Below are 27,295 nucleotides of genomic sequence, written 5' to 3' on the forward strand. Positions count from 1 at the left end.
TATTGAAAAAAAAAAAAAACTGTGCCCATCCTCAATGTTTTCAGAAATGATCACCTCCTTTACTGCTTTTGAGTTTATACAGTTAGTGCAATACCACTACCTACTGGACTGGAGTGGGGTTTAGGAAATTAACAAGAGAAAAGATTGCTTAGTATAAGACATGAGACTTATAAAAATAATAATAATATAATTATATATATATATATATATATATATATATATATATATATACAGTATATATATATACTGTATACTACCATTCAAAAGCAAAAGTTTGCAAATTTCTTTGTTTTTGTTTAGTGATTTATTTTCTATATTCTACAACAATACTAGGGATTTTAAAACTATAAAATAACACATATGGAATTAGGTAATTACGTAACAACAACAAAAACAACAGTTAGTTGTTATTTTAAGACTGTAAAATTTTAATAACTGTTCGAAGGAGATTAATGCATTTTTTTTGGACACCTTCAGCATTTCTTTTACAAGGTAGAAAGAAATACAAATCAGGAACGATCATGGAGTTAGAAAGTGACCCCAAACTTTTAAACGGTAGTGTATTAATAGCACAAGTTGCAAAGCATTTTAAATATTTTAAATATTGCAAGAAATATAGCCAAAAATCATTTTTAGGCATTTTTATAGGCATTTCATCCTTGTCGAACCCTTTATTGATGTATTACTGATGAAGTCCTGTGTAAAACTGCATTTACATAAATTCCAAGAGTGGTATTTAGTGTTTATTTTGAGTGTGAGCTTTTTATCTAATCATGTCGCTTTGTTGACACCCATTGACGTCCACCTTAATCCAACTTTTAATCTTTTTCAGCACTATCAGACTGTACTCTGTGTTTACTCTGGAACACTGAGGTTCCTCTTCACATAAAAGGAGGTTTATGCTCATAATGAATTTCCATGTCCTGCTAATTGCCACTTAAAATGTTATTACAAGTAAAACAGGACAAATCCCCTCAAAGGGCTTCAGTTTTATTTATTTCTACAGGAGTCCCTCAGAGATTAGTTCTTGGTCCACCCTTGTATTATTTCTGGGTTAATTTTACTGGGCTTAGTGATTAGCGCTCATAGCTTCTCTTTACCCCAACAACACACAGCTTTACTTTACTGACCTCACAAGTTATAAAGAAGATATCTGCTGCTCTTTGAGAAATGTCTTCCTGGATGAAGACGCATTATATAAAACTCAACCTTGACAACCTTGACAACCTATAAACCTTATTGGTTTATAAGAAACACTGTTTTATGAAGCTAATCAAATTCTTGCTTAGAAAGGAAATGTGTAACACCTTAGGATTTATAAAACTAAAATATAAAATTAAAGAATAAAGCCGGAATTCAGGAGCGGGCAGATATTTTACTCAATGCAAGGACATAAAAGGGGCTGAGTTATGAAGATTGAAGTTTCAATTATGGCAGCATAGTTAAGCCTGTTAAATGGCTTAGGAATATGGGAATATTATGGTTTTATGGCTTTCACTAGCAAAGCAGTGTTCTCAGTCGGCACATGGCATGTGTGAAATAACTGAAAAAAGACACTGCTTATGGCTCGAGGCTGAATGGAAATGTTTTTATTGTTGAGAAACACTACTCTTTAACACACAAACACATACACTTCCTAAGATGACAGGATCAGGTTAAGAAAGTTGAACTGTTGATACAGTGAACACTTGTGTTTTATGATCCACGCCCCAGAAAGTCTGATCAGACAGGTTTGTCCAGAGAAGCCATGAAGTAATACAGGCAACAAGACTTTACAAGAACCAGATGGACACTGATTATCTGTGTACCTCTGGGCTGAAATCTTAGACTAAGCTGAAATAATCTTCCAAACCAATGTCCACAAGACCTCTGAAGGTTTGCTATGGTTCCTGGAACCAGCCAGATCCTTTAAAATTTGTAAGTTGCAAGGTGTGGCCTCCATCGGTCAGATATGTTTCTTTTTTTAAACATTTTTTTAACAGTGTTTGCAGTGTGTCGGGGAGTATTATCCTGCTGATCATTATGATATAAAGGAGTGTACAGTACATGGTCCAGAACAATGCCTTGGTAAGTGGTTTCTGTCAATGGAACATCCACATGAATGACGGAACCCAGGGTTTCCATGCAGAAAATTGCCCAGGGCATCACACTATAGTACATCTGCCACACACACGTAGCCACCCACATCAAGGTAGGCATGATTCATCAAACCAGGCCACCTTCTTCCACCGCGCCACTGAAATGACATAAGGCAGTGTTATCCACTTCACCTGGCAGTGGAAATAATATTATGGCTAAACAGTATAGTATAGTGTTAATCATGCAACTGTTTCTGATGTCATATCTTGAAAGCTGATAGACTTATACAATCAGCAATAAGATTACAACGCAAAACCTTATGCCCAGTATTGTGTAGGCTCCTCTTGTGCCACCTGGGCTGGCCGCTCGGTGCGTGACATCTCGGGGTGTGGTGTGCTGTGGTTTTTGGCTCCGGGATGTTGGCAGCAGATGTTTTTTGTGTTGTGGGTTGCAGGGTGTGCATTTATTTTTATTGGAAATTCTATCTTGAATTGTATTTTCTGGTGCAATTTTATTTTATTAAAATTTCTTTTGCAGTGGATTCCTTCTATTTTATTCTACCATTGCATTTTAGGTCACAGGCAGTTGTATAAGCATTTCACTGCATATCATACTGCTTATACTGTAGTTGTGTAGGTGACTTGAAATTTTTTAAATATTCTCTGGAAACCAGAACCAGTGATTAAAGTGGTGTTAGAGGAGAAGGCGTGACGTGCCTACAGTGTTCTGATAAACTACTGGTGCAGATGAGCAAGAAATCAGCTGGATCTCTACATGCTGCTTTTTTTTCCTTGATTTGTTCCCCATCTCATCCAGACTCATCCAAAAACAGTACCAGATAATGAGATCTGACCCACATTCACCACTCCCAGGAGAAATCAGCTTTTCTGCTGTTCATCGTTTGACATCAGTCACGTGACTGTAAGCTGTGTGTGTGTGTGTGTTTAGTCAAACTGGAATCTGATTGGTTTAAACTGTTCATAGCTTCTAATAAGGTTAGATAAGCAATAGTTGTTTTTGGAAGTTTGTTAGAAAAAGACCCCTCACCCCCTCCCAGTGTGGTGTAAACCCTAATCTCCTAATGCCTAATGTCTGCCTTAAAACTGCATCCAGTCAATAATCAAAATGCAGCATACAGTACGTACTGTAAGTCACCCTAACCACCATTAACTGTTTTTTTAACCTAAAGTGTTTGATTTCTGTTATAAAACAGCAATTTGACATTTTTTTACACTACAAACTACTTTTTATTCCATTTAAAACTCCACATCAGTGTTTCTGAGAAAACGGGCATAACATTAGAACTTTAAAGGGTGGTCACACACCAGTAAATACTGATTTTTTTTTTAATGAAAAGAGATGTTTAATCACATTATTTTAAAACAGTTTTGTTGTAAGTGTGCCAAAACATTCGCACAGTATGCTGTATAATACCAATGATGGTGGCACAGTGACTTAGGGGTCAGCTCTGTCGCCTTGCACCTTCAGGGGTTCGGGGTTGTGTGTATGGAGTTTGCGTGTTCTCCCTGTGCTTAGTGGGTTTCCTCTGGGTACTCCGGTTTCCTCCAACAGTCCAAAGATATGAGGCTTAGGCTAATTGATGGTGGATGTCTCAAATTGTGTCTACAGGGTGTACCCCGCCTCCTGATCTAAGTCTCCTGGGATAGGCTCCACCCCCCCCTCCCCCCTGCTACCCAGTATACAGAATAAAGCGATATACACGATGATGATGATGATGATGATGATGATTCAGCAAAAAACCTATTGTGTTTAAATCTTTAATATATATATATGGCACATTTTTTTTTTTCTGTTTAATGTTGTGGTGTGACTGTTTAGAAGCCTGTTGATCTGGATGTGAAAGGTGTGGGTGTGTTTTGACTACATGTCAACTTAATGGACAGTGTTCATTACAAATTACAGTGGTATATATAATGTGGGCGGAGTCAACTCTAGCTATATCTGTAATGGAGTAGTGTGGTTCGAGGAATATGGGTGGGGCTAACCATACAGATAGAGAGAGAGAAGGAAAGAAGAGAGAGATTGTGTGTGTGTGTTTGTTTAGACAGGAGTGTATTGACAGTACGGAGAGGCGTGTGGCAGTAGTGGAAGGTGGAGGGTGCGGTTTAGTGATAAGTGGGTGGAGATTTCAGTAGGTGTGAGTGTCAGAGTCTCAGCTGCTCGTCTTCTTGCTGCGTCACTTCAGCTGGAGCTGAACATGAGCAAGCTGAGTTCAGCAAGTGCTATACAGCAGGATTGTGCCTGATCCACACACACATATACTTTCACACACACACTTCATCATGGGCGGCTCTTTTTCCCAAAACAAGAAGAGCAGCGAGGTGACGGATCAGAAGAGTGTCAGTCCGTAAGTTTCAAAGCAATCATACTTTAATGGATGTTGGTAATAAGTAATAATCGCATCAGTATGTACAGTATGTAATAACTATAATTAATGATAATGCGTCAGGTTGTTATAAATCACTTGTTCCTTCTTAAATTGGATTTTATCTTTCCTTTATATTTTTTATTTGACTTTCAAAATTACACACATAAATGTTCTCAACCAGTCACATGCTACGTCGTGTTGGTGTGTATGTGTGTGTGTGTGTAAGCTGACACTCCTGTACAAACAACTCTCCTAAGAAAGACAATATAATCAGCTATAATGCTTCATTATATTGATATTAGCATGGATCCTTATTTATAAGGAGCGCTCTGTTCACTTGCTGTAAAACACATTAGAATCATTTTCATTCATTTGTATTGTAGGTTTCATATATTTCAGAAATGGCTTAAAGCGGGACTTTATGCGTAAGCAGACATCATGCATGAGATATAAATCTAAAATGTCTTACAATGCACATCATGTGTTAGTCTTGTTGCAAGTTTCCTAGTTCAAGTGAAGAACTTTGGGAACCTTGGTGTCTTCTGAGCCTCTTATTGATCACACTGCCATCTGCAGGCCAATTATAACACATGCATGATGTACAGTATACAGTATATAATATAGACATAATTTATGTATTAGCACAGGTTTTATATGTATTATTAATATTAATATTCGTATATTAATACTGATTAAGTACCGGAGTCAGACATGAGATTTCAGTGTGTAAGGTCAGGACTGTACGAAGGATGTGGCAATAACTCCCAGGCGAGTTTCTGTAATGTTCAAGTGGTGTTGGTCAATGATCGTGTGTACAGTCCACAGAGACAGATGCGCCTCTTCTGTAAGTTTGCAGCAAACTATCAGTCGATTTTTTAAGGATCAAGTGTTTCACTCGCTTAGTGTTTGTAGGAACAACTGCAGTGGGCTTGGATCCACCACACCTAATATCGTCATTCATTGACATGCAGCCATCTTTAAAAATTTGCACAATTCAAATGTTTTCCCGCGGCTAAGAGTATCATTATCCAAGTCTGCTGTAAACGTCAATCGGTTTTAAGCTTTCATTCACAAGAAATTTTATTAGAAGTCTTGGTTTGACTCGAACGCCGTTTGCAATTGCTTACTTTGAAAATGACTCAGAAGGTGAACTCAAGTGGTCAAAGAGAGGATGCATGAATGGGAACGCAAACACACCAGCCAGGGAGCCACATCCTCATTAGAACATTACAAATGGTTTCAGTTTGAATTATATATATATATATACACACACACACACACACACAAGTGTGTCGTCGGTTACTGAGATGCGTGCTTTGTGCAGTGCTAAACTAGAAGCTGGAAGCTTCCTTGCTAGCTGCATTAGCCTTCATGCTCCAGAGCCCACCCTAATAAGTAAACCTATCAGCCCATATGTGAGCATTACTGCTGTTCATAACGTTCATTTGTGTATGCAAACACAGGGACACACTTTTCTCCTGGCTAATCTGCATGAATGTAAAATGTGTGTGGAAAGTCGCAGATGCTGCCAGAGAAATGAGCTCACTTTCACTTTGACTGAGAGGGTTATATGAGTTTCAGGATGAGTTTTTAGATTAATTATAATAGAAAATCTTTGGATTTTAATAGGAGTAATTGAGATTTTATTTGAGTTAGCATTTTCAAGGTTCTTTCACAATCATGACATTTGACAAAATTCCATATGAAGTCAAGTTGTGTCTAAAAAAAAAGTGTCCCAAAAAAAAAAAAGGTTAAACCACTTTAAAAGGTTCATATTATTGGCCTACAGTATATCCAGTACCAAAAACAATTAAAGAGATTTTAAATGATTGGAATTGGGTTAAGAACTGCCCACTACTTTATTGGAACCAGTTGAACATTTCAACTTTGTGGAAGAAATCATGAATAAAGATCACTGAAATGCTTGGTGAAGTTGCATGGTAAAACTACATTAGTTACTGTATCACAGCTATGTTTAACAGTGGGAAAAAAAAGGATTCCTACTGTACACATAAGGTGTGATGAGAGCTCACAGGATTGGGACTAAACAGCTGGACATACAGTAACAAAGATACTTGTTAGTGAGACTCATCAGAAAAAAAAAAAGCTTGGGAGCATCAAGACTAGACCGTGGAGCAAAGCTCATGTGATCTTATGAGTCCACCCTATACCAGAGCAAGGTCAGGGTAAGAAGGGAAGCATGAAGCGATGCACCCGTTATGTATAGTGTCCATTGTACAAGCTTGTGGAGGCAGAAAAATGATCGGGGGTTGATTCAGTTGCTCAGGTCTAGACTCAGCAACGTTATGTGACAATAAAATGAAATCAGCTGATGACCTGAATGTAATGATGACCAGGTTATCACATCTATGGAGTTTTTCTTTTCTGGCGGAATGGGAATATTCCAGGATTCAAAATGTAAAAGTGTGGTTTTGCGGTCATGAAGAATCAATTTCACACATGATTTCACCAGCACACTGTGCACCGTAAAAGCTGAAGGCGGTCAGTAAAATCTTGTGTATATAGCTCTTTACTGTGGTATACATGTACAGTAAGCTGGTTTGTGACTGGTCCACGTCTCACTGTACAACTCTCACTTATCATTACAATAAAACCATAAAAGCTGATGTAATGTTTAATCATTAAACACCATGAATGCTCTTTATCCTTCCTTCTTTAGTGTGCTATGTATCCTGTGTTTACATGGTCGGGTGCACAGTACTGTCAAAGTCAAAGCTCTTTAACGTCATGTATGCAGACCTACAGTACCATATAATTCTTACAGATCAAAGGGTTAAGAACTATTTTTACACCTTTAGATTATGCGTGCAGTTTGTGTTGTGATTGGTCATAATGTTATGATGAAATGATTCCTTTCTTCTGCGTGCTGGTTGTTCTAGACCTTGTTCCTGATGGAAAACAAGAAAATGATGGATGTGCATGTGTGTATTCTAAAGCCTGTGTGTGTTTTAAATGCTGTGTGTTAAGCCTCTGAAGTGTCCTTAATAGGGCTGGGCAAAAGAACGATCAATGAAACAATAAATTGTATGTCAATGCGACAATAGACTTTGGACGTTTTTATTCAATATGGACAGATCTAACGCACAGCAGACTTACGAACAATAAACAACATCCAGTGGGTCTGCATTTGCATTTGTTTTATATAAATCATGGTTGTGATATCTGATATCGATAAATATGGAAAAAATATCATGATCATATTTTTTCCCGTATCACTCAGCCCCAGTATTTAATACTCTCTACAGTGATTTAAATTGAAATGGAGCTCAGCGGCTCAGTGTTCATCCTGGCTGTGAAATAGTCTTCTTATTATTTATCCTCCTTATTAAATATGAGAAATGAGAAATCGCAAAAGTATATCAGATAAAGATGAAGTTTTGTCTTAAAACAACTCCACTGTGTTAAAATTTACTTATGCCACTTAAGCGCTGTTATTTCAGTGGTGCAAATATTACGTAATCCCAGTAAAAATATTCAGTTTATCTTTTCTAATGAATATCTATTGGTTCAGGTATTTGTTTACATTAGGCAGGTAGCTTATTTTACAGTAGATTTTTAAATCCGGCACATAACTCCGGTTCATAACATGGCTTTTGATTTCCCTTATGGCCCAGGTTAAACCTCATGCAGATATCTACAGGTGAAACTCGCAAAATTAGAATATCATGCAAAAGTTCATTTATGAGATAGACTCATAACATGCAAAGCAAGATAGTTCAAGCTGTGATTTCTCATAATTGAGATGATTATGGCATACCTGTACAGCTCATAAAATCCCCAAATCCACAATCTCAGAAAATTATAATATTGTGAAAAGGTTCAATATTCGAGGCTCAAGGTGTCCGACTCTAATCAGATAATTAAGCCATAAAACCTGCAAAGGGTTCCTGAGCCTTTAAATGGTCTTTAGTCTGATTCAGTAGAAAGCACAATCATGGGAAAGACTGCTGACCTGACAGTTGTGCAGAAAACCATTATTGACATCCTCCATAAGGAGGGAAAGCCTCAAAAGATAATTGCAAAAGAAGTTGGATATTCCCAGTGCTGTATCAAAGCACATTTATAAAAAGTTATGTGGAAGGGAAAAGTGTTGTGGACTTTCACAGGGAGTGGACTGAGGCTGGAGTCAGTGCATCAAGAGCCACCACACACAGACGGATCCTGGACATGGGCTTCAAATGTCGTATTCCTCCTGTCAAGCCGCTCCTGAACAACAAACAACATCAGAAGCGTCTTACTTGGGCTAAAGTAAAAAAGAACTGGTCTGTTGTTCAGTGGTCCAAAGTTCTCTTTACTGATGATAGCAACTTTTTTTTTTTGCATCTTATTTGCAAACAAAGGACACAGAGTCTGGAGGAAGAATGGAGAGGCACATACTGCAAGATGTGAGGTTGTGAGGTTTCCATAGTCTGTGTTGGTTTGGGGAGCCATGTCATCTGCTGGTGTTGGTCCACTGTGCTTCATTAAGTCCAGGGTCAACGCAGCCATCTACCAGGAGATTTTGGAGCAGTTCATGCTTCCTTCCGCAGACGAGGATGCTGACTTCATTTTCCAGCAGAACTTGGCACCTGTCCACACTGCCAAAGCACCAAAACCTGGTTCAATGACCGTGGGATTACTGTGCTTGATTGGCCAACAAACTTGCCTGACCTGAACCCTATAGAGACTCTATTGCCATTAGGGCATTGCCAAGAGAAAGATGAGAGACATGAGACTGAACAATGTAGAAGAGCTAAAGGCCGCTATTAAAGCTCTATACAGTAGATATGTGATCTATATACTATATTGGAATATAATGGAGTATGGTTTGGGACTCCAGACAGACAAACAGACAGACAGAATTTTTGTTTTGACTGGTTTCAAGGCCTTCAATGTATGATATGTAAAGATATTAATGTACAGAGAAAACCTTTACTATAGTGTAATGAATTGTCTTATGAAGTGTGATAAGGATGTTGTGTACATTTGTATTTTTGCTAAATTGTTACTAACTACAACATTATTAACAGCTTGTGAAAACATAAACTCATGTGGGTTTACAGTTTTTTCTGATTGCTTAAGCACATTTTTTGTAACTATTGGCTATTTTTGCAAAACTCTACACACAAATAAGAAAACCTTTCACCCAATTATCAAAACATTTTAGTTCTCTTGCAAAAGAGTATACATCTTGTTTAACTCTACAAACCTTTGTAAAAATGGTATTTTTGTACCAAACAGTTAACACTAACCATCATATTTATAAGCACACAAAGTGCCAACTACACACTGATGGTATAAATAAAAAACACATCTGGCTTTTGCTTTCTCTGTGCACAAGGTAGGTGAATTTGAAGTAATACTTTTGACATAATTTTGTCATACAAACACACAAGGATTCAAATTTTACTTACTGTAAGTATGAATGTTTATTCATACATATCAAAACGAAGCACAAAAAAACATACAATTTCACTGAAAGAGAGAGAGAGAGAAAATATCAATCATGTCGTCTTTCTGGGTCCGGCCACAGAATTTCATCGACATCACAAGCAATGTCTTCTTGTCCAAGGCACCGTGGAAAATATCTTCTTGAGTGCCGTATCCAGGCCTGACATGATGCCTGGTCAATATCCTCACATGCCTCTTCCATTGCCTGTAAAAGAGCCATGCGCTGATGGGGATGACGGTCATAGACCTTCCAGCGCCAGGCAGAGAAGAATTCTTCGATTGGATTCAGGAATGGAGAATATGGGGGGAGGTTTAGTACAGTAAAGAGTTGGTGATCTGTGAACCAGTTGCGGACCAAAGCAGCCCTATGGAAGCTAACATTGTCCCATATGATAACATATCTCATCTGCTCTGCTCTCTGAACATTAGTGAGTGTATGATATAGGGTATCCAGGAATGTAATAATGTGTGCAGTGTTATATGGGCCCAGGATTGCATGATGGTGCACAACACCATTTTGACTCATAGCTGCACACATAGTTATATTACCACCACGCTGTCCTGGCACATTGATTATAGCACGTTGTCCAATAAGGTTCCTGCCACGTCTCCTTGTTTTAGTTAGGTTAAAACCTGCCTCATCTACATAAATCAGTTCATGACCCATGGCATCTGCCTCTAGCTCCATCACTCTCTGGAAAAGACAAAACAAATGCAGCACAGCAGGTTCATACACAGCACTACAGGATGGACTTCCACATTCAGTACCAATGATATTATAGCTTACCTGAACATATTCATATCGCAGTTGTTTTATGCGCTCACTGTTTCTTTCAAAAGGGACTCTGTAAATTTGTTTCATTCTTATTCTATTTCGTGCCAGTACACGAGATAATGCAGAGATGCTCACGTTGTTTATGTTTTGGAATGTGATGGTATCCTCTATTATGCGCTGCTGTATTTCTCGCAGCCTAATGGAATTATTGGCCAACACCATATTGACTATATGAGTCTCTTGTTCTTCAGTGAACATTCTTTGTCTGCCCCCAGATGCTGGATTTCTAGCAACTCTGTAAAGTAACAAATTCAGTTTTTACATGTCAAGTACTGTATTGTTTTTCATTAGGGTATGGTGCTACTAGAAAACTTACTGTAGTATGAAGTAACTGTACTAACCGATTCTCATTTCGAAATGTCCTTATGATACTTGCTACAGTGTAGCGGCTGAGGTTAGGCTGAACCCGTTGGCCAGCTTCCCTTAGGGTCATTCCATGGTTGATTACATGGTCTACTATTGTTGCTCTGATGTCATCAGGAATTCTGATTCTTCTTATCCTTCCTCCTTCCTCTTCACCTCCCTGTCCTCTTCCTCTAAATTCACCTCCTAGTCTTTGTCCTCCTCCTCTTCCACCTGCTCCTTCACGTCCTCGTCCTCTTCCTCTTCCTCGCCCTCCTCTAATTCTCACTCTTCTCAGTCTGCCCTCCATTGTTCTCCACATTGAAAGCTTACCTGTGGCTTATTTATAGTGCTCAAGCTGATTGCAAAGTGAACTAATTATATAAAACTGTTTTCACATGTGCAGTGTGGTCAAACAGTTACACAAAAAGTGTAAAAAATGTCCATAAATGTGTATAGTTTTACTAGGAGTGTTCTGATAATTTGGAAATTGTGTGTAAAGTACTGAGTTGTGTTTACAGTTCTGCAAAAGGAGTGCTGTGGATTAGATTGTATTTATACATTTGCAAATTGTGTGTTATAAAAGTGCAAACTGTGTGCAAAGCAGTGTTTGTGCTTTTAATTTTGCAAACTCAGTGAATAGTTTTTCTACAACTATTAATAATTTTAGAAATTGTGCTACAGGAATCATTATTACTGTTTAAGCAATCAGAAAAAACTGTAAGTCGCGATTTAGACTGAATGTTTAGTTGTGCCATTTTTAGTGGTGCTGTTTGCTTTTTGACCACTAGATGGCACAGTGAGCATGTGTTAATGAAGACACTGTGACGTAACAGTTCAGCTCACAGTAAAGATGAAATGATTTTATATTCCATATCTTTGTTCATAAGTTTATTTACAAATGTACATAAGCAGAAATACACATTTAACAGGGAGGCTTTTTATAGTGAGGTTTTAATGTGGCCTACATAGTGTATAGGGCAAGTGTACAGAGCACATTTTTATATATGTGGTCTATATGGTATACTGTAGTATAATAGTATACTGTATGTGACCTATATAGTAAGAAATGTCTGTGGTTTGGGAGACATCCACAGTGAGATAATATTAGTAATGCAGTTTTGAATGCATCAAAACATCCTGTTCTTCGATGCGCTGGTTTCCATGACAACAGTAGTGCGCTCCAGTTTAGTACGTAACGTGATTAATAAAAATTGATCTTCAGTTTTTAAAAGCATTTTTTGTGCCTCATACTGAATCATAAATCATGTTCAGTTAAAACATAAAGTTTGAATAATAACCTCCTCTTGATCAGCTGATGCTGGCTGGTACGTAAACTGGGTTCGATTGTGCATACATCACCTTTCTGTTTAAGACATTGAGCGTCTTGTGAAACCTGATTTAAAAGTGAGTTACAGTGATGTCACAAAATAAGCTCAAGAATTTTGCTTTGTCATTTCTATAGTCATTGTTTTTATATATATACAGTATTTCTGTATATATAATGATGGTATGAATGAGCGTTTCTGAAGTGACTCACTTCTGCTGTATTTCTGAGGAAGCATAAACTACTCTCCTTTACTCTGGAGATACTTTGTTCTGTTTTATAGTGAGGGGGAAAAACTGCAATCTAATATACGAGGGGCGTTGAGTCAAACCTGGATTTTTGATTGCGCAGAATAACAGGACACAGTTATGAGAGTAAAGGCTTTTTTTTATTTCTCTGTATTATCCCCTGTGACACTAATGCACTTAGCCCAGTGTTTCACTAGTGCTTGGATACCATCAGGGGAGAAAGTTCTCTCAGTACACGAGAGCCATGATCAGACTGCCTGCTTCATGTTTGAAACGCTGGCCTCCCAGGAACTCCTTTAATGGCTCAAACATGTGGACATGGCTTGGTGTGAGGTCAGGACTGTATAGGGGATGTAGCAATAACTTCCAAAAAATTTCCTGTAATTTTTAATAATGTTTATGGGAATGACTGCAGTGAGCTTCAAAGCCTGTCAGGCAAAATTGTACGTCCTTCTTTAAAAAGTCTGCACCATTTAAATATTTTATTGCAGCTACTGTAAGAGTCTCATCACCGCGCTGTCCTTGAAGCCTTCTTTAAACGCAAATCTGAACACCTTCAGTTTAAAATGAAGAATTTATATATTTAGTAATATTAAATCTCAGGCAAAACCGAATCAAACAGCTGCCGGTTGAGCCGTAGAAAACAACCCCTTTTGCTTCCTCAGCTTAAAGCTCGTGCTGTCTGGAAATCGATTAAAATCAGATTTAGTGTACAGCAGCTTAATAAATAAATTTAGTGGATGTTTTTATTGTGTTGTCCACCTGTTATAAATTATTTGCAATACATTTCGATTACATAAGTGCATCAGTGATGCAGCTCGGCTTTGAAAAAAACATGACGTCAAGGTATGCTCTGAATGGCATCAAGAGCAGTGGAGGAAAAATGAAGAAACTTATTGCTTGTTTTAGGCTGGTGCAATATGGTTCTTAACATTTCTGACCAGCCAAATGAATAATATTGGTTGGAAAATCCAATTCGTTATGGCAGACGATGAAATAGCTCTTCTGTCTCCATCTGTCTGTCTCCATGGATTTATGATTTATGATTTATTTTTCTTGGCCTTTTAATTATAAATCTAATTCTTTAAATTTGACATGACTTTTAATTGAGGCAGCATTGGGGTGTAGTTGTTAGATCTGGTCTACCACCTCCAAGATCGAGGGTTTGATTCACGTCTTGGAAGTTTGTATGTCCTCCCTGTGCTTGGTGGGTTTCCTCCTGGTACTCTGGTTTTCTCCCACAGTCAAAAGACATGCATATTTGGTAAACCGGTGCAAAATTGCCAGGGGTAGCTCAGTGGTTAAGGCATTGGACTACGGTTCGGAAGATCCCAGGTTCAAACCCCACAACCACCAAGTTGCCACTGTTGGGCCCTTGAGCAAGGTCCTTAACCCTCAACTGCTCAGATGTGTAATGAGATAAGTAAGTCGCTCTGGATAAGAGCGTCTGCCAAATGCGTAAATGTAAATTGCCCATAGAGTGTGTGCCGTACAATGTCTTGGCACCCTGTCCAGGGTCTTCCCCACCTTGTGCGCTACAGCCCCAGTTTTCTGGGGTTAAATGTTCTACCTTAAATTTCTATTCTATAACTAATTAAAGATAAAAGTAGTACTGGAGTAGTACATATTAATTTTGTTTTTTAAAGTACTTTATTAAACAAATTACGGTGATGGTAAAGATGTGCGTAAGTACATCGAGTTTATGCAATGTCGTGATTTTAAACAATAAATTGGGTTCTAAGTTCTGTAGAATCTTGGAAATAGTTAATTGGCAGGAGTTTTAGTGTTTGGGATCGAGTCTTTTTCTGCAGTGTAGTGGCCTGTGTTTTTATCAGAACAGTGAGCTCGGTGTTGCCTTTCTAAGATTTCCTAAAAGAAACGTTGTTTTTGCTCTAAGGCAATGAAACTATTTCTACAGAGCCCATTGTGTGTGTGTGTGTGTGTGTGTGTGTGTGTGTGTGAGAGAGAGTGAGAGAGCAAGAGATTTTTTGGGGCACCGGTCCTGTCTGACTCACTCATTCTACCCCATCGCTGCTATTTGTGGCTCCCTGAACACTTCTTGGCTCACTTGCTCACTTCCTGTTCTTTCTGTCTCAGTCAGGTCTGTTTTCCGTCCGTTATTCCCCCACTGCAGCACTTCCTGTGACCTCGACTCGCCCTACGACACACTCCCAGAAGAGATTAAACCGATTTCTGCTCCTTTTCAATTTTAAATACATGAACGGAATCAACCATTCGTATGTTAATAATCTGAAACCAGGTTTGGCTCGTTTATAAACTGGTTTCTTGTGTCGTGAACAAATGTTTTTGCACCCTAGTTATGTAGCTGCAGGATCCACCTAGAGATACCTCAGTTTCCGAGACTTTACTATGAAACCTATTCATGAGAAACATTTAAGGAGGAATTGAGAGAGAACAGTCAGTCCTGTTGCTCCAGATTATGTTTCATGTGTTTATTTAAACCTCATTAGCTGAATTTGTAAGAGTTTATACAGTAGGTGAACTCATAACTTCCAGTTCCATAGTTCAATTAAAAATTAATAAATCTATAAATAAATAGAAATTAAAATAAATATGAAGCTAATTTTAGAACATTTCCTTTATGACCATACAGTATGAGTTGTTGAAAAGATAAGTCTTCACGTCTACTTTGTGTATCTGCTAAAGCAGCAGATGTTTTTTGGTTCCGCACGTTCTGGAATTCCTATCCAGTCAGCTTCCCCGTTTCCTCTGTCAGGCTTACCTGAGCGTGATGATTTATGTAGAGCATTATCTCATGCACTAACTACTTATTAGCCAATTTCATGAGCTTCAAGCTGGTCATTTTCTGTCTCGGCTCTCCACCTAACCCTCATTAGAGGCCTATCTCGGTAAATCAGTTTCAGAGCGTACACACCCTCCTGTGGCTTTTTGAGATTCCTGACATTTTTGCCTTTCACCTTCTTTTCTAGTCCATTTCACTCGTCTGACTAATAAACTGAGGATCACTTTTAATAAGTTGGTCCTCAGTGAAGTAAACCAAGCCAAGAAATGGAACAAACTAGGCCAAAAAAAGGAGGAAAAATAAACACCAAACTTGGCTAAAATGGAAATAAAATTGGCCAAAAGAGACCTAACCGCCAAATTTAACCAAAATGAAAAACAAACAAAAAAAACACTAAATAAAATTTGACCAGCTAAACAGACAGACAGACAGACAGATAAATGCTGAATTCAACCACTACGAAAGAAACCAGTCCAAATTGGTTTAAAATGGAAAGAAACCAATACCAAATTAATCCTGAAAGAATGAAACCTATTCATCAAACTTAATCAAACTTAATCAATTGCAACCAAAAATACATCAAAGCTCGAGACAAAGGACAGCAATTATACCTTACTGAGCAAATGAAAACCAAAGTGACCCTATTAAAACAAATGTAAATATCTAATTCAACCGCACTAAATAGAATTAAAAATCAAGGAATGAAGATAAATTTGATTAAATAACATCAAAACAACGAGACAAGAAAGTAGTTAGCATTCTAGAACTAGGAGAATGAGCAATGGTCTTGCTTTTGGGTCCAAAACACCCTGAGTCAGGGCAAAACAAAAGTGAACCATGGCAATCCAAACCAGTCCAAACGGAGCCAAAAAAAAACAAAATCTGCACTAGGGCCAAGTTGGAAAATGTCGGTCTGTAACTACAGTAACTGAGCCGAACCCGAGCACATCTGGCTAACCCAGGGCAGGGCGTTTCTGTTTGCGGCTGAGTGGAATCAGTTTTTCAGCACCACAAATATTCTTAACTCTGTAATTAACACTGGCCTCAACATTTTTTTCCTGGACCTACTTCTTTTACCTTCTGCAAAGTGTTCAGAACTTCAACACTTGAAGCTAAGACTTGATTTGGGCAAAATCTTCCAACATTTAAGGTTTGTTATTGTGTTTTTAAAGAAACAGAACAATTGCATCAGGGCATTTTTCAGAATTTCAGAGACTCTCTCACATACACACACATAGGGTCTCCTTTTTTATTCCCCTGTCTCTGGCTTCTGTTGTGGCACATGTCCAAAGCGTTTGAAATCTGACCCGTGCTCATGCGGTTCTGCTCAGCCGCAAGAGTGGAATCTCAGCTTTGCGTCCTTAACAGTTAAAAAGGCAAATAATACATAAAAAAAAGTTCCCATTGGGTCTGGGTGGCTGTCTGGAAACAACGAACCTCATAAACTGTTGTTAAATTCGAAACACATTGCCTTCAGCCTCATTATACCTTATATAATAAGGTGTGTCTCAGGAGTTTGGTACCCGATCCAGATAGGTGACGTGGCTTATAGACAGACTGATGTAGTTTGTATCTAATTTTTTGTTAATTTTTTAATGCTAATTTTATTGAAACAGTGTTAGAGTCTTAGTCTTAGTTTCATTGTCCTATAGCGTCCAGTGGACAACAAACATGATTTCGATAAGCGGAAAAAAAAACCCTAACTATTCTAATCTGTCCAAAATGGTTGGATTTGTGCATCCATTGTGCATTTAATGCATCAAAAATAAATAAATAAGTCTTTCTATCTTACAGTATGTTGCACATTCAGATTACATTTGGCAGATGCCCTTATCCAAATAATAATAATACATAATAAGTGCTTTAAAGTATCAATTGATAAATACAAAAGTAAGTCAAAAATGATTTACACTTTGGCTATAGAATTAATTTTAATGAAATGAAAAAAAGACAGACATCAATTTGGGCATGATCTGCTTGCTTTTCAAAACATTTTGTCTGTTAACAATTTTTCGTATTCCCTCATTAAAAAAATGTTTTAGCCTGAGCTGTGTGACATGAATGCACCACTGTCTTCACTTCTTCATCAGAACTGAATCTTCATCCTTGTAGGGCTGCTTTCAGGGGACCAAAACAGATGAAAGTCTGATGGAGCAACATCATACCTATAGGAAGGATGCTTTAACACCTCAAAATGACGTTTTTAGTGACGACAGTGTGGGTAGAAGTGTGTGGATGTGCATCGTCAAACAAGAATGCCCTTGGATGGCAGTCCTCTGCGTTTAATCCAAAGTTGAAGCATCCATTTTTCACTTGCACCAGTTACAGTTGAACACTGATGTACTGTAACACGTTCACACCCGCACAGCAGTGACTGGGGAGACAGTGGCCTTGAACAGAAACTGCTGATAGTGCTGACAGTGGCTCACTTTGTTACTGTCCATCAGTGCCATCCATATAAAACACTGTTGGATGGTTTCTTTTGTTTGTTATTTTTTGTTAACAAAAGTACTTAAGGAAAAAGTAGGTCTTTAAATTGTAGACCTCAATCTCTAAAGCTGTTCCTGAGCTGATATCTAGAGCAAGATACCTGGAGCTTGGAACAGACAAGAGTCTTGATGCATGCTTTCCATGCACCCTGAGTCTGTGGGACAAGCCAATAAGTGTTACATTCTAGATCACTAGCAAAGGTCAAATGGTGCACAGAGAGAGACCTGCCTGGCATGAGTTGTGGCAGTGGTGGCTCAAATGGTTAAGACTCTGGGTTACTGATTGGACGGTCAGGGGTTCAAGCCTACAGAAGCGTCAACCTGACTGCTCCACTGTATCCGGGCTGACCCCAGCTCTGACCCCAGCTTCCTAAGTGGGATATGTGAGAAAAAATCTATTCACTGTGCTATAAGGTATATATGACAATTAATCAAATCTTAATCTCCTGGGTGGCTGTGTAGATAGAAATGGGCAACCTTTCTGATGTAAAAAATAAAATTTGGAAGTGTGAGTGAGTGGGAAAGGACTGCTGATTGTCCATGGTTACACCAAGGTCACATGCAGTGATTGTAAAGTAGGTGAGATCATAAAGTTGTCCAGGGAGGAAGTGGGATAAATCTCCTGGAATGAACAGCGGTTTCAATTTTGGTGGGATTAGTCACTACTTCCTACATAAATGCACTAAAGTAGTAGTTGGGTGTTTGGATTAATTTATAACTTCTAATTCACTTTCTGCAAACATGCACTAAAAAGGATGATAAATATTGGCTTGTTCACTCTGTGTGTATTTACAGTATCTACTTCCTTTATACTGTAGGTATAGGCACTAAATAGTGTTATAATTTCACTATATTTCTATTTAGGATTCAGCCCATACATCTTATATACGGTATTATATACTGTACTCCGTAGTGCAGCCTAAGTTTATTTGGGAGTTATTTAGAAGTAATTCCTTTACTTTGGTTATTGAAAAAGAAAACGGAGAGAGAGATAGAAAATAATGACGTTCTCTTTGTAGTGACATTTGGAACTCAGTAGTAGGAGTCAGCTCTCTATTTTTAAATTAAGAGTTAAGCTGGCTAGGAAACAATATGACGCATTGCTACTGGAGATCAAGCCACAGCAGGCTTACACACTATCTGTCACATCACTTTCAGCCTGGATGCCGTCATTTGTCAGGTTTCACTGCTCAAGGAATGTGCTCATACACTTACAGTATATACGGTACACATACAGTACAAAATATTAATTTGCATTAACACTGATTATTGGCAGCCATCCACCGAGAACCATCCAGAAACTGGAAACACTTCTGGGGAAAATAAAGCATTATACACAGCATTCTCCGCCGACATTTCCCCGAGTATAAAATGCTGTCTATTTCTCACACTCCACTGCTCATCTCCACTCTAATGACACACTGTTACATAAGCACACTGCCAGTGATCTGTTTTCCCATTTGACCGATGTGAGTGCTTGTTAAAGACGCAGCATGTCAGTGTTCAGCCTGCAATGGGATTGTTTGCTGTGCTGAGCGTAGCAACAGCCACAAACACACACACATGCTTTATTTTTAGCAAGTTTATTTGGGCTGGAGAATGTAGTCTGCTGTGTCTCTGACAGGACAGAGACACTGTATTGTTCTAGGTCGCAATTCCTCAGTTACATTTTACAGTAATATATCATTTTACAAAAATTTTACAAAGATATATATATATATATATTACAATAATTACAAAGAATTTTTCAGTAATTTCTTGATCATGTTCATGGATTACAATGATATTGTTATATAAATGTAGCTAGCATTAGCCGGTTAACAAAAAGAGTGTGCTAAGAAACACAGCAATAAATAAGTGTTAGAGGATGTTAGCCAAGCTTAATGAAAATAAAATTAATTCTCAGATACAGTTTGGTAGACTTTTCCATATGAACTGCTCATGTTTGTTATTTATTAATACTGAAAAAGCTTTCTAATCATTTTATTGGTTCTGTCAGAGTTGAAGTAAGTTAGCAGTTGATGCTAATTGTTATTTATATATATATGGAGTCATGATTTTACCAACACTTCTGAGGGAAATGTGAATATTTTTGATGTGTTTTTTTCTTTTGATTCACCTCCTTTATGCCTTTTATACTATATAAACTATACACTTAATACTGTATAGCTAACTACTTGCTAGATAACTGTTAGCAGTTCATATTTCTAAGTTGCTAGACAACAACATTCTCTGGACATTTACTATTTGTGTGTTCGACTTCCCATGGTAAAAGTATAAACTCAGTTTTATTACTTGATATAAATGTTAATCAGACCAATAAAGGAAATGTTTGTTGCAGCAGTGAAGGCTACAGAGCAAAACCTTTTACACTTTATGTAGAAAATTATGGGAAATAGATGGGTACAGTAAGGTTTACAGATTATACTGTAAAACTCACTTGTATTACATCTTGTTTGAAGTGAAAATGGATTTAACCATGTATAATCATTGATGTATAGTTTCCCTTGAGGAGACATTTAGTTGGTGTTGGTGAGATGTTCAGTATATATCTTGTAGACAGAGGGATTTGCTCAGTGGTTTCTTAGGCCTTGTTTATGATTGCCAGCCCAAATCATATTTCGGTTATATCCATATTGGAATCTGTTTGGAATCAGATTGCTTTATCTAGTCTGAACAGTAAAACAACAAATTGAATCAGATTTTTGCAAATCTGATATAAACCACATGGAGAGGTGATTTGAAATCAGATTTAGATTGGATTGCAAAAGAGTGTGTCTCAGTCAGGCGCTCTAAGTGCTCAAACTGGATTTCAAACTGTCCATTATGTCACTCACAACACGACGTAGAAGATCAAGTTCACACGAACACGTGGCATGGGCATGGACACATGGTTAAAAACCGAGTGAGAAGATCATTAAAGAAACGGAAATGGAAATGGAGATGCCTCCTTCGTCATTACCACAGCAATCAATGTGGTTGAACTGCTATGGTGTTAAAGGAATAAATCACTTTAGGCAGGCTGTTATTGGGAAAATAACCAACTTTAACATGGTAATAGTCACTCTGCTTCATGTTGACCATCAATCACCATTCCTGACTAGTTCTTATAATAACACGTCCTCAATTGTTTTATTCTGGAACTCTATAAGGATTACGTTTCTTTAACTAAATGACACTCAGGATCCTTGCTAAAAGGCTTGCTCTAAGTACAGATGTCCATAAACCCCTTATAGGTTCTCTTGTTTACAAACTAATTGAAGTCTGAACTGAAGCTCAAACTGCATTAAGTTCTCCTGATCCTGAACAATCCCTTGCATGTGCACTTTGCAGAGCCGTTTGTGTTATCACCGTGATTGATGGGAAATGAGACATTTGTATGGGAATGTGCCCATGCAACCCTGTGCGGGGGTAGTAAAGTTGATGGGTAGATGAGAACAGAGATTGCTTCAGGCAGAGCACTAAAAGGCATAGCGAACAGGTACTTGTGTGCCTGGGTCTGTCTGTGTGTGTGAGAGAGAGAGGATTTGCATTCCACAGCTTCTCTGCTGGAACCATGGACACTCACACACATGCATACACACACACAAATAAAGTCTCTCACATTCCCTCAGTCTCTATCTCCGACACACACTTTCTCACGCTGTGGTTGGTTCCCCCTTTTTTGCATTTTGATTGACACTACCCAAGGTCTGCCTGACTAGGACCATACCATTCATGATGAAAAAAATGGGGGTGAGCTGATAAACCAGCCGGGCTGAAAAAAACAACAAAGCAGGGTTTTTTTTAAAAACCTTTTGAATGGAAGGTCTCCGGTCTCTTCCCCCCCGTCCATTTCTCCCAAATAGTCCGATCCAACCCTAGAGGGGAAAGAGGGAGGGAGAGCGAGACAGCTGATCAGTGCTGTGGTATTCTGAGTTTAGAGAACAGAGAGAGAGAGAGATTGAGGAAGCTGACACAAAAAAAGGAAGAAGCAGTAACCGTGTGTGAAGAACAAACAGTTTAAAGAGTTTTGACGGCTTTTGGAAGATAAAGAAAACAAGAGAGTGGGTTAGAATTAAAGAGATAGAATGAGAGATCGAGAGAGAGAAAGGGCTTGACATCAAAAGAAGAAATCAAACATCATCAGAAAAAGAAATTGGCATGAAACGTGACTCGAGTGCCACGTGAAGTTTCCTGCTGCTGAAGAAAAACATCTCAAGAAGAGGAGAGAGCGAGAGAAGACAAACACAGGGTGAATTACCTTAGAATAAGAAGACAGAAATTGCACGAAGCAAGAAAATGCGATGAAACGTGACCAGAGGACGTAGGAGGATAGAGAGAAAGAGAGAGAAAAAAAACAGAAGAGAGGAGGAGAGAGAAAGAGACACAAGCTCGGCTGCAGATCCGTGAAGACGTGTGCGCGCACGTTTTTTTAAGAAGAGATGTCGTGGCTGTCGCCCATGCAATGGGCCAAATGGACCTGGTCTGCTATGAAAGGAACAGAAGAGGATGAGCAAAATCAGAATGACGTCCAGAATGGAGGGATAGAGGAAGAAGAAGATGAGGAAGAGGAGAGATCTCAGAGCTTCAGGCAAGTCGGCTCTCATGACAGCATGACTAAAGATCAACAGGCATACAGGCTGCACAGGTTTAACTCACTCTTTCTGTTCTACACACATACACACACAAACACACACACACACACACACCTGCCATTCGGAGGAGAGTCGAATTTGGGGTTTTCTTGTTTCCATCAGGTCTGTTTATACTGAGCTGAGGATTTATGCTAACAAATGGCACAGGGAGCATCTTCGTAGCTGTGTATATATGTACAATATAAATAAGCAATATTCTGGTTTTTCTGTACACAACTCGATTGAACCGACATGTTTACAAAGACCTTTACAGAAAACAAGCCCATGTGTAGTGTTATTTACTGTTTGAATCAAATACGTTAGATATGTTTACACACACAAGTCACTCCAAGGACATATTGGTTTTACTTTTCCAGACTCGTTTTCAAAAAATATTCCACATTTACGTGAACATAAATTTTACAAATACATATTGTTCACTTGAAAAAATGAAACATGGGCATGCCACCCCTGTAGGTGGCGATAGTGCGTCTCATACTATTAGGTCAAATGCTTCACAAGTAATGTTTAGAGCGCGAATGTTGTGCAAGAACTGCAGAAAAATACAAAATAAATCTCCATTTGAAAGTATTTGGTCTTTATAGTATGAAACCGAGACAACCTGTGACAACCTGTAGCAACTGTGATGATTTGTAATAATTCATATCAACCTATGACAACATATATTAATCCATAACAACTTGTAGCAACCCGTAATAGCCTATGACCACCTGTAGCAACCTTTTTCCAACTGTTACAACTTGTAGCAACCTGTGACATTTTGTAACAACTCGTGTTAACCTTTGAAAACCTGTAGTGTGATCTGTGACAACCTGTAGCAATCCGTACAGTAGCAATGTATAGCAACCTGTAGCAACCCGAAATTACCTGTGGTTTGACCTGTAACAGCCTGTGACAACCTGTAGCAACCCGTAGCAACTCGTGTCATATCACACTGTGACAACCTTAGTGTGACCTTTAGTAGTGTGACAACCTTTTGCAATCAGTAACAACTTGTAGCTACCTGTAGCAGACCTCCACAATTTGTATCAACCTGTAGAAACCTACAGTAACCTGTAACAGCCTTGTGACAACTTGTATCAACTTGTAGTACTCTACCACAACCTGTAGCACACGGTGACAAGCTGTAGCAACCTGTAGGAACCTGTGATGTAACATGTTACAGTCTGGGACAACCTGTGACAACCTACAGTATAGCAATCTATCACAACTGTTACAAAAATGTGACAACTTGCATCAACTTGTGACAATTTATATTAACCTGTAGCCGTGAATGATGACCAGCAGCAACCAGTAACAATTTGTAACAACCTAGACAAACCTGGAACAACCTGTAGCAGTCTGTAGAAACCAGGTCAACAGCCGTGATAAACAGAGACATGGTACGTCCACAGGCACATGTAAAACTGCAACAGGCACATGTGGGTTTGTGCTATGATGCTGCCATTTCAAAAATGGTGTTAAAAGTTAAAGACTCAGAAATCAAACAAAATTTGAATCTATTTTTCTTATTTACAGCAAAAAATAATTCTAGTCCTTTTTTTCTTTGCTTGTGTTTGTACAATTATGCATTTATTTATTTATTTTTTGAAAAACCCCTAGACTAAATGAAGGAAACTGCCACCTGAAGCAAATTCCTTCTGTGTCCTTCATCCTTTCTCATACATGTGTCTGACTTTTTAACCAGATGAAGAAAAAAAAAAGTGTGTGTGTGTGTGTGTGTGTGGATAAGGAGAAGTGCAGCTGTGGTTTGGCAGTTTAGTGAGAGCTCTGCTGTTTACATCCTGTCTTTGTGCTAGCATTCCTTTCTGAGGACTTTCTCTCTTGCTCTTTCCCTTTGTTTTTCTCTCCAAATTTTCTTTTCTTTTCATATTCCTGGAACGATTGTGACTGTTCACACAGATGGACATAAATACAAAAAGCACTTTATTAAACAGCAAGGAACGGGTATTTGTACACACACACACACACACACAAACACACAGAGATTGTGGCTCAGTTCTTTATCTGACTCATCGCTGCTGAGAAACACAGAGGGACACAACACATCACGAGTCACATCATTCTGTGTGTGGGTGTACTGTATGTCTAGGAAGCTATTGCTTTACAGAGTGGGCGTGGCCTCAGTGCCTGCAAGTCCTTGTGAAGGAGACATGGACTTACTGTAGCGCCTTTTTTTACTGTAGCGGATTTTGAAAGGAGGCGTGGCCTTAATGCCTGTCAGGTTTAGTAAAGTAGGCGGGGCCTCAGCACCTGTCAGGTTTATTCAAGTAGGTGTGGCCTCAGTGCCTGCCTGTTTTAGTGAAGTGGGTGTGGCCTCAGCACCTGTCATTTTTAGTAAAGTAGGCGTGGCCTCAGTGTCTGTCACTCATGTTGCACATCTTATTATGCGACCTAATATTTATTTATTTATTACGTTATTTATGTTTTTTTTTAGCTCGGATTCAGAGGGTCATTTCGAGACACCCGAGACGGAGTCACCTGTCCATCAACCACTGGCTCCACCCACAACACGCATCACAGGTAAAAGACAACAATCTTTTTTTCTCTTCCCTCAAAGATCGATTTTGCATGGTTGTACACATGCGCGCACACACACACACACACACTGAATTATATTCTGTCTTTCCTCTGTTGTTGCCTTAGCAACAGTGCAGAGTGTGAAAATCACCTGAAGTTCAAGCCTACTGAGCTCCATCTGCGTGTGTTTGACACATGGCCACGAGGAGTAAATCTGCTCCGGCGTTATTGAACACAGATGGATTTTGCCAGGGTGTTATTAAGCTTCTTTAAGTCCTCATAAAAGTTCAAAGCATAGGCAGTGCTACTATAAAGCAGAACAGAATCAGCAGAGAGTACTCCCACAGCGAGGCCCTAACGATAAAACTCCACCATATACAAGAGCTCGCTAGTTTGCATGCTTTCTTTATCAGTTCATTTTTTTCCTTTTCTTGTTAGTCTTGAGTTGCTGTGTCAGTTATGTATTTTCAGTTACTAGATTGACTTATAAGTAGTATGTTTGGCTACCTAGCCTTTCACAAAGCTACTGCAATTTCCTTGTTTACGTGCTAGCATACCGTTATCATGCTAGGTTGCACTTACCTGCTAGCTTCTCCGGCAGAAGCAGAACTCTATACTTTGAACTTTAAAGGGAATCTATTACAGAAAATTCCCATTTAAAACCATTTTAACCACATTTAACCACATATTTATACAAATAAAAAAGCATTAGAAAAAAAAACTTTCCATTCTTTTTGTCCTGTTAATATTTTTTGATTACGGCTTAAACAAGCAAATCAGGTTTTTCATCTATTGTGACCTCATATAAGAAGATTTCTTTCAACGGCTTGTTGCTAACCTCTGCTGTTCTCTGGAGGGGCATGCATTTGAAGGAGGAGTGAAATAAAGGAAGTTTGAAGGAGAAAAAGATAGAATGAGGGATATTTCAACTGGAGCATTAATACACATCATATGATCATACATTTTACTATTATTGTTTCTAGAACATCAAAATGCCTTTGAGTTCAAAAGACATATTTTTGTAAATGATAATAAGGGGCGTTCAAGCCAAACTGGGACTTTTTTTTTTTTTTTTTTTACATGAATGAAGGTTTAAAACCGATTGACATAAAAAAAAAAAACTAAAAGAAAAACTACAAGCACAGTGAAAAGACCCTTAGCCACAGTAAAACATTTGAACAGATCACATGTTTTAAAGAAGGTCATATGTCCATGAATGACGATCCGAGGTGACTCGGATCCCACTGCAGTCGTTCCTGTGAACATTCAGCGAGAGGAACACCTGATCACTGAAAATCAATGGATAACCCATTGCCAACTTGAGGAAGGGGCGCATCTGTTTGTGGGAACTGTACACACAATCATTCACCAACACCACTTGCACATTACAGGAACTTGGCTAAAAGTTATTGCCACATGCCTCATACAGTCCCGACCTCAATCCAGGTCATTTCCACATGTTTAAGCCATTAAGGGAGTTCCTGCGAGGCCAGAGTTTCAGATGTGAAGCAGACAGTCCAATCATGGTATATCCAAGAATTCGAATCTAAGCACTAGTGAAATATAGGGATTTTTTACTCTTGTAACTGTTCTGTTATTCTGCCGCTGGTTTGAACGCCCCTCATATTTGCTCTAAATACAGTATTTAGACATTTCCTTTTGGAACGCATTATTAGAGAATGTTCCTGTAAAATTATATCTGTAATGTTGCAATCTAACCTATTGATAATATGATTAAATGTTCGGCTAATGCTCATTCTCAGTTGGTGGGTCGCTTTCATGTTACACTGCGACATTCAGATTTGGAGGGACTGTTCGAATATTATCCACATCAGCGATAAGATTTGTGAAGCTGAATCTTGCATGTTTAAAGAGTTTAAAGTTCTATTTCTAATAAGTAATTTAAACTTATTTATGTAAAATGCTCAGTGTACGTTGTGAGTTAAAGTTCATATCCTCGTCCCAACTGCATGAGGGGACGTTTTTTGTTCTCGGTTACTAAAAATAGAGTTCAGTGTGTTTGGGTGGATTTCAGTGTGATGATGTATTTGGTTGTGCTGGCAAGAAAAAAGAGGTCATTGTTGGAGCCTGAGCCCCCCGAGTGATGTGTTTCCTCTCTTAAACAAAGAGGAAGTCTGTTCTGTTGCTTTAACAATACACTTCCTCTAAGAACTCTAACACCAAAGCTGGCCCAGATCATAAGGTCTATTCTCA

The 27,295-nt window shown here is 38.6% G+C and overlaps 2 protein-coding genes across 7 annotated transcripts in view; one reads left to right on the forward strand and one right to left on the reverse strand.

Moving 5' to 3' along the window:
• tacc1 (transforming, acidic coiled-coil containing protein 1) overlaps nt 1–27,295 on the forward strand; it is a 54,380-nt gene that overhangs the window by 12,476 nt on the left and 14,609 nt on the right. Inside the window, exons 1-2 of one of the 4 annotated variants that reach the window (XM_053515969.1) lie at nt 4,298–4,447; nt 24,999–25,084. In XM_053515969.1, coding sequence (XP_053371944.1) covers nt 4,383–4,447; nt 24,999–25,084 — 151 coding nt within the window. In that variant the 5' untranslated portion in view covers nt 4,298–4,382. Of the gene's footprint in view, nt 1–4,297; nt 4,448–21,659; nt 22,555–24,998; nt 25,085–27,295 lie in introns of those variants that run through there. The other 3 variants (XM_053515967.1, XM_053515968.1, XM_053515970.1) reach the window with 3 other exon arrangements.
• On the reverse strand, nt 9,550–11,263 carry LOC128545563 (uncharacterized). Of its 3 annotated transcripts, XM_053515973.1 has the most exons (3): nt 11,096–11,263; nt 10,707–10,989; nt 9,550–10,613 (listed from the first exon to the last, which is right to left on the reverse strand). In XM_053515973.1, exons 1-3 carry the CDS (start codon nt 11,185–11,187, stop codon nt 9,969–9,971), a joined length of 1,020 nt encoding a protein of 339 aa, XP_053371948.1. In that variant the 5' UTR covers nt 11,188–11,263; the 3' UTR covers nt 9,550–9,968. The 3 variants fall into 3 exon arrangements, with proteins under 3 accessions (XP_053371948.1, XP_053371947.1, XP_053371949.1); XM_053515972.1 differs by having other exon boundaries at nt 9,550–10,989; XM_053515974.1 differs by having other exon boundaries at nt 9,550–10,989; nt 11,071–11,263.

This window comes from Clarias gariepinus, chromosome 17 (genome assembly GCF_024256425.1).
Source record: "Clarias gariepinus isolate MV-2021 ecotype Netherlands chromosome 17, CGAR_prim_01v2, whole genome shotgun sequence".
Taxonomy (NCBI): Eukaryota; Metazoa; Chordata; class Actinopteri; order Siluriformes; family Clariidae; genus Clarias; species Clarias gariepinus.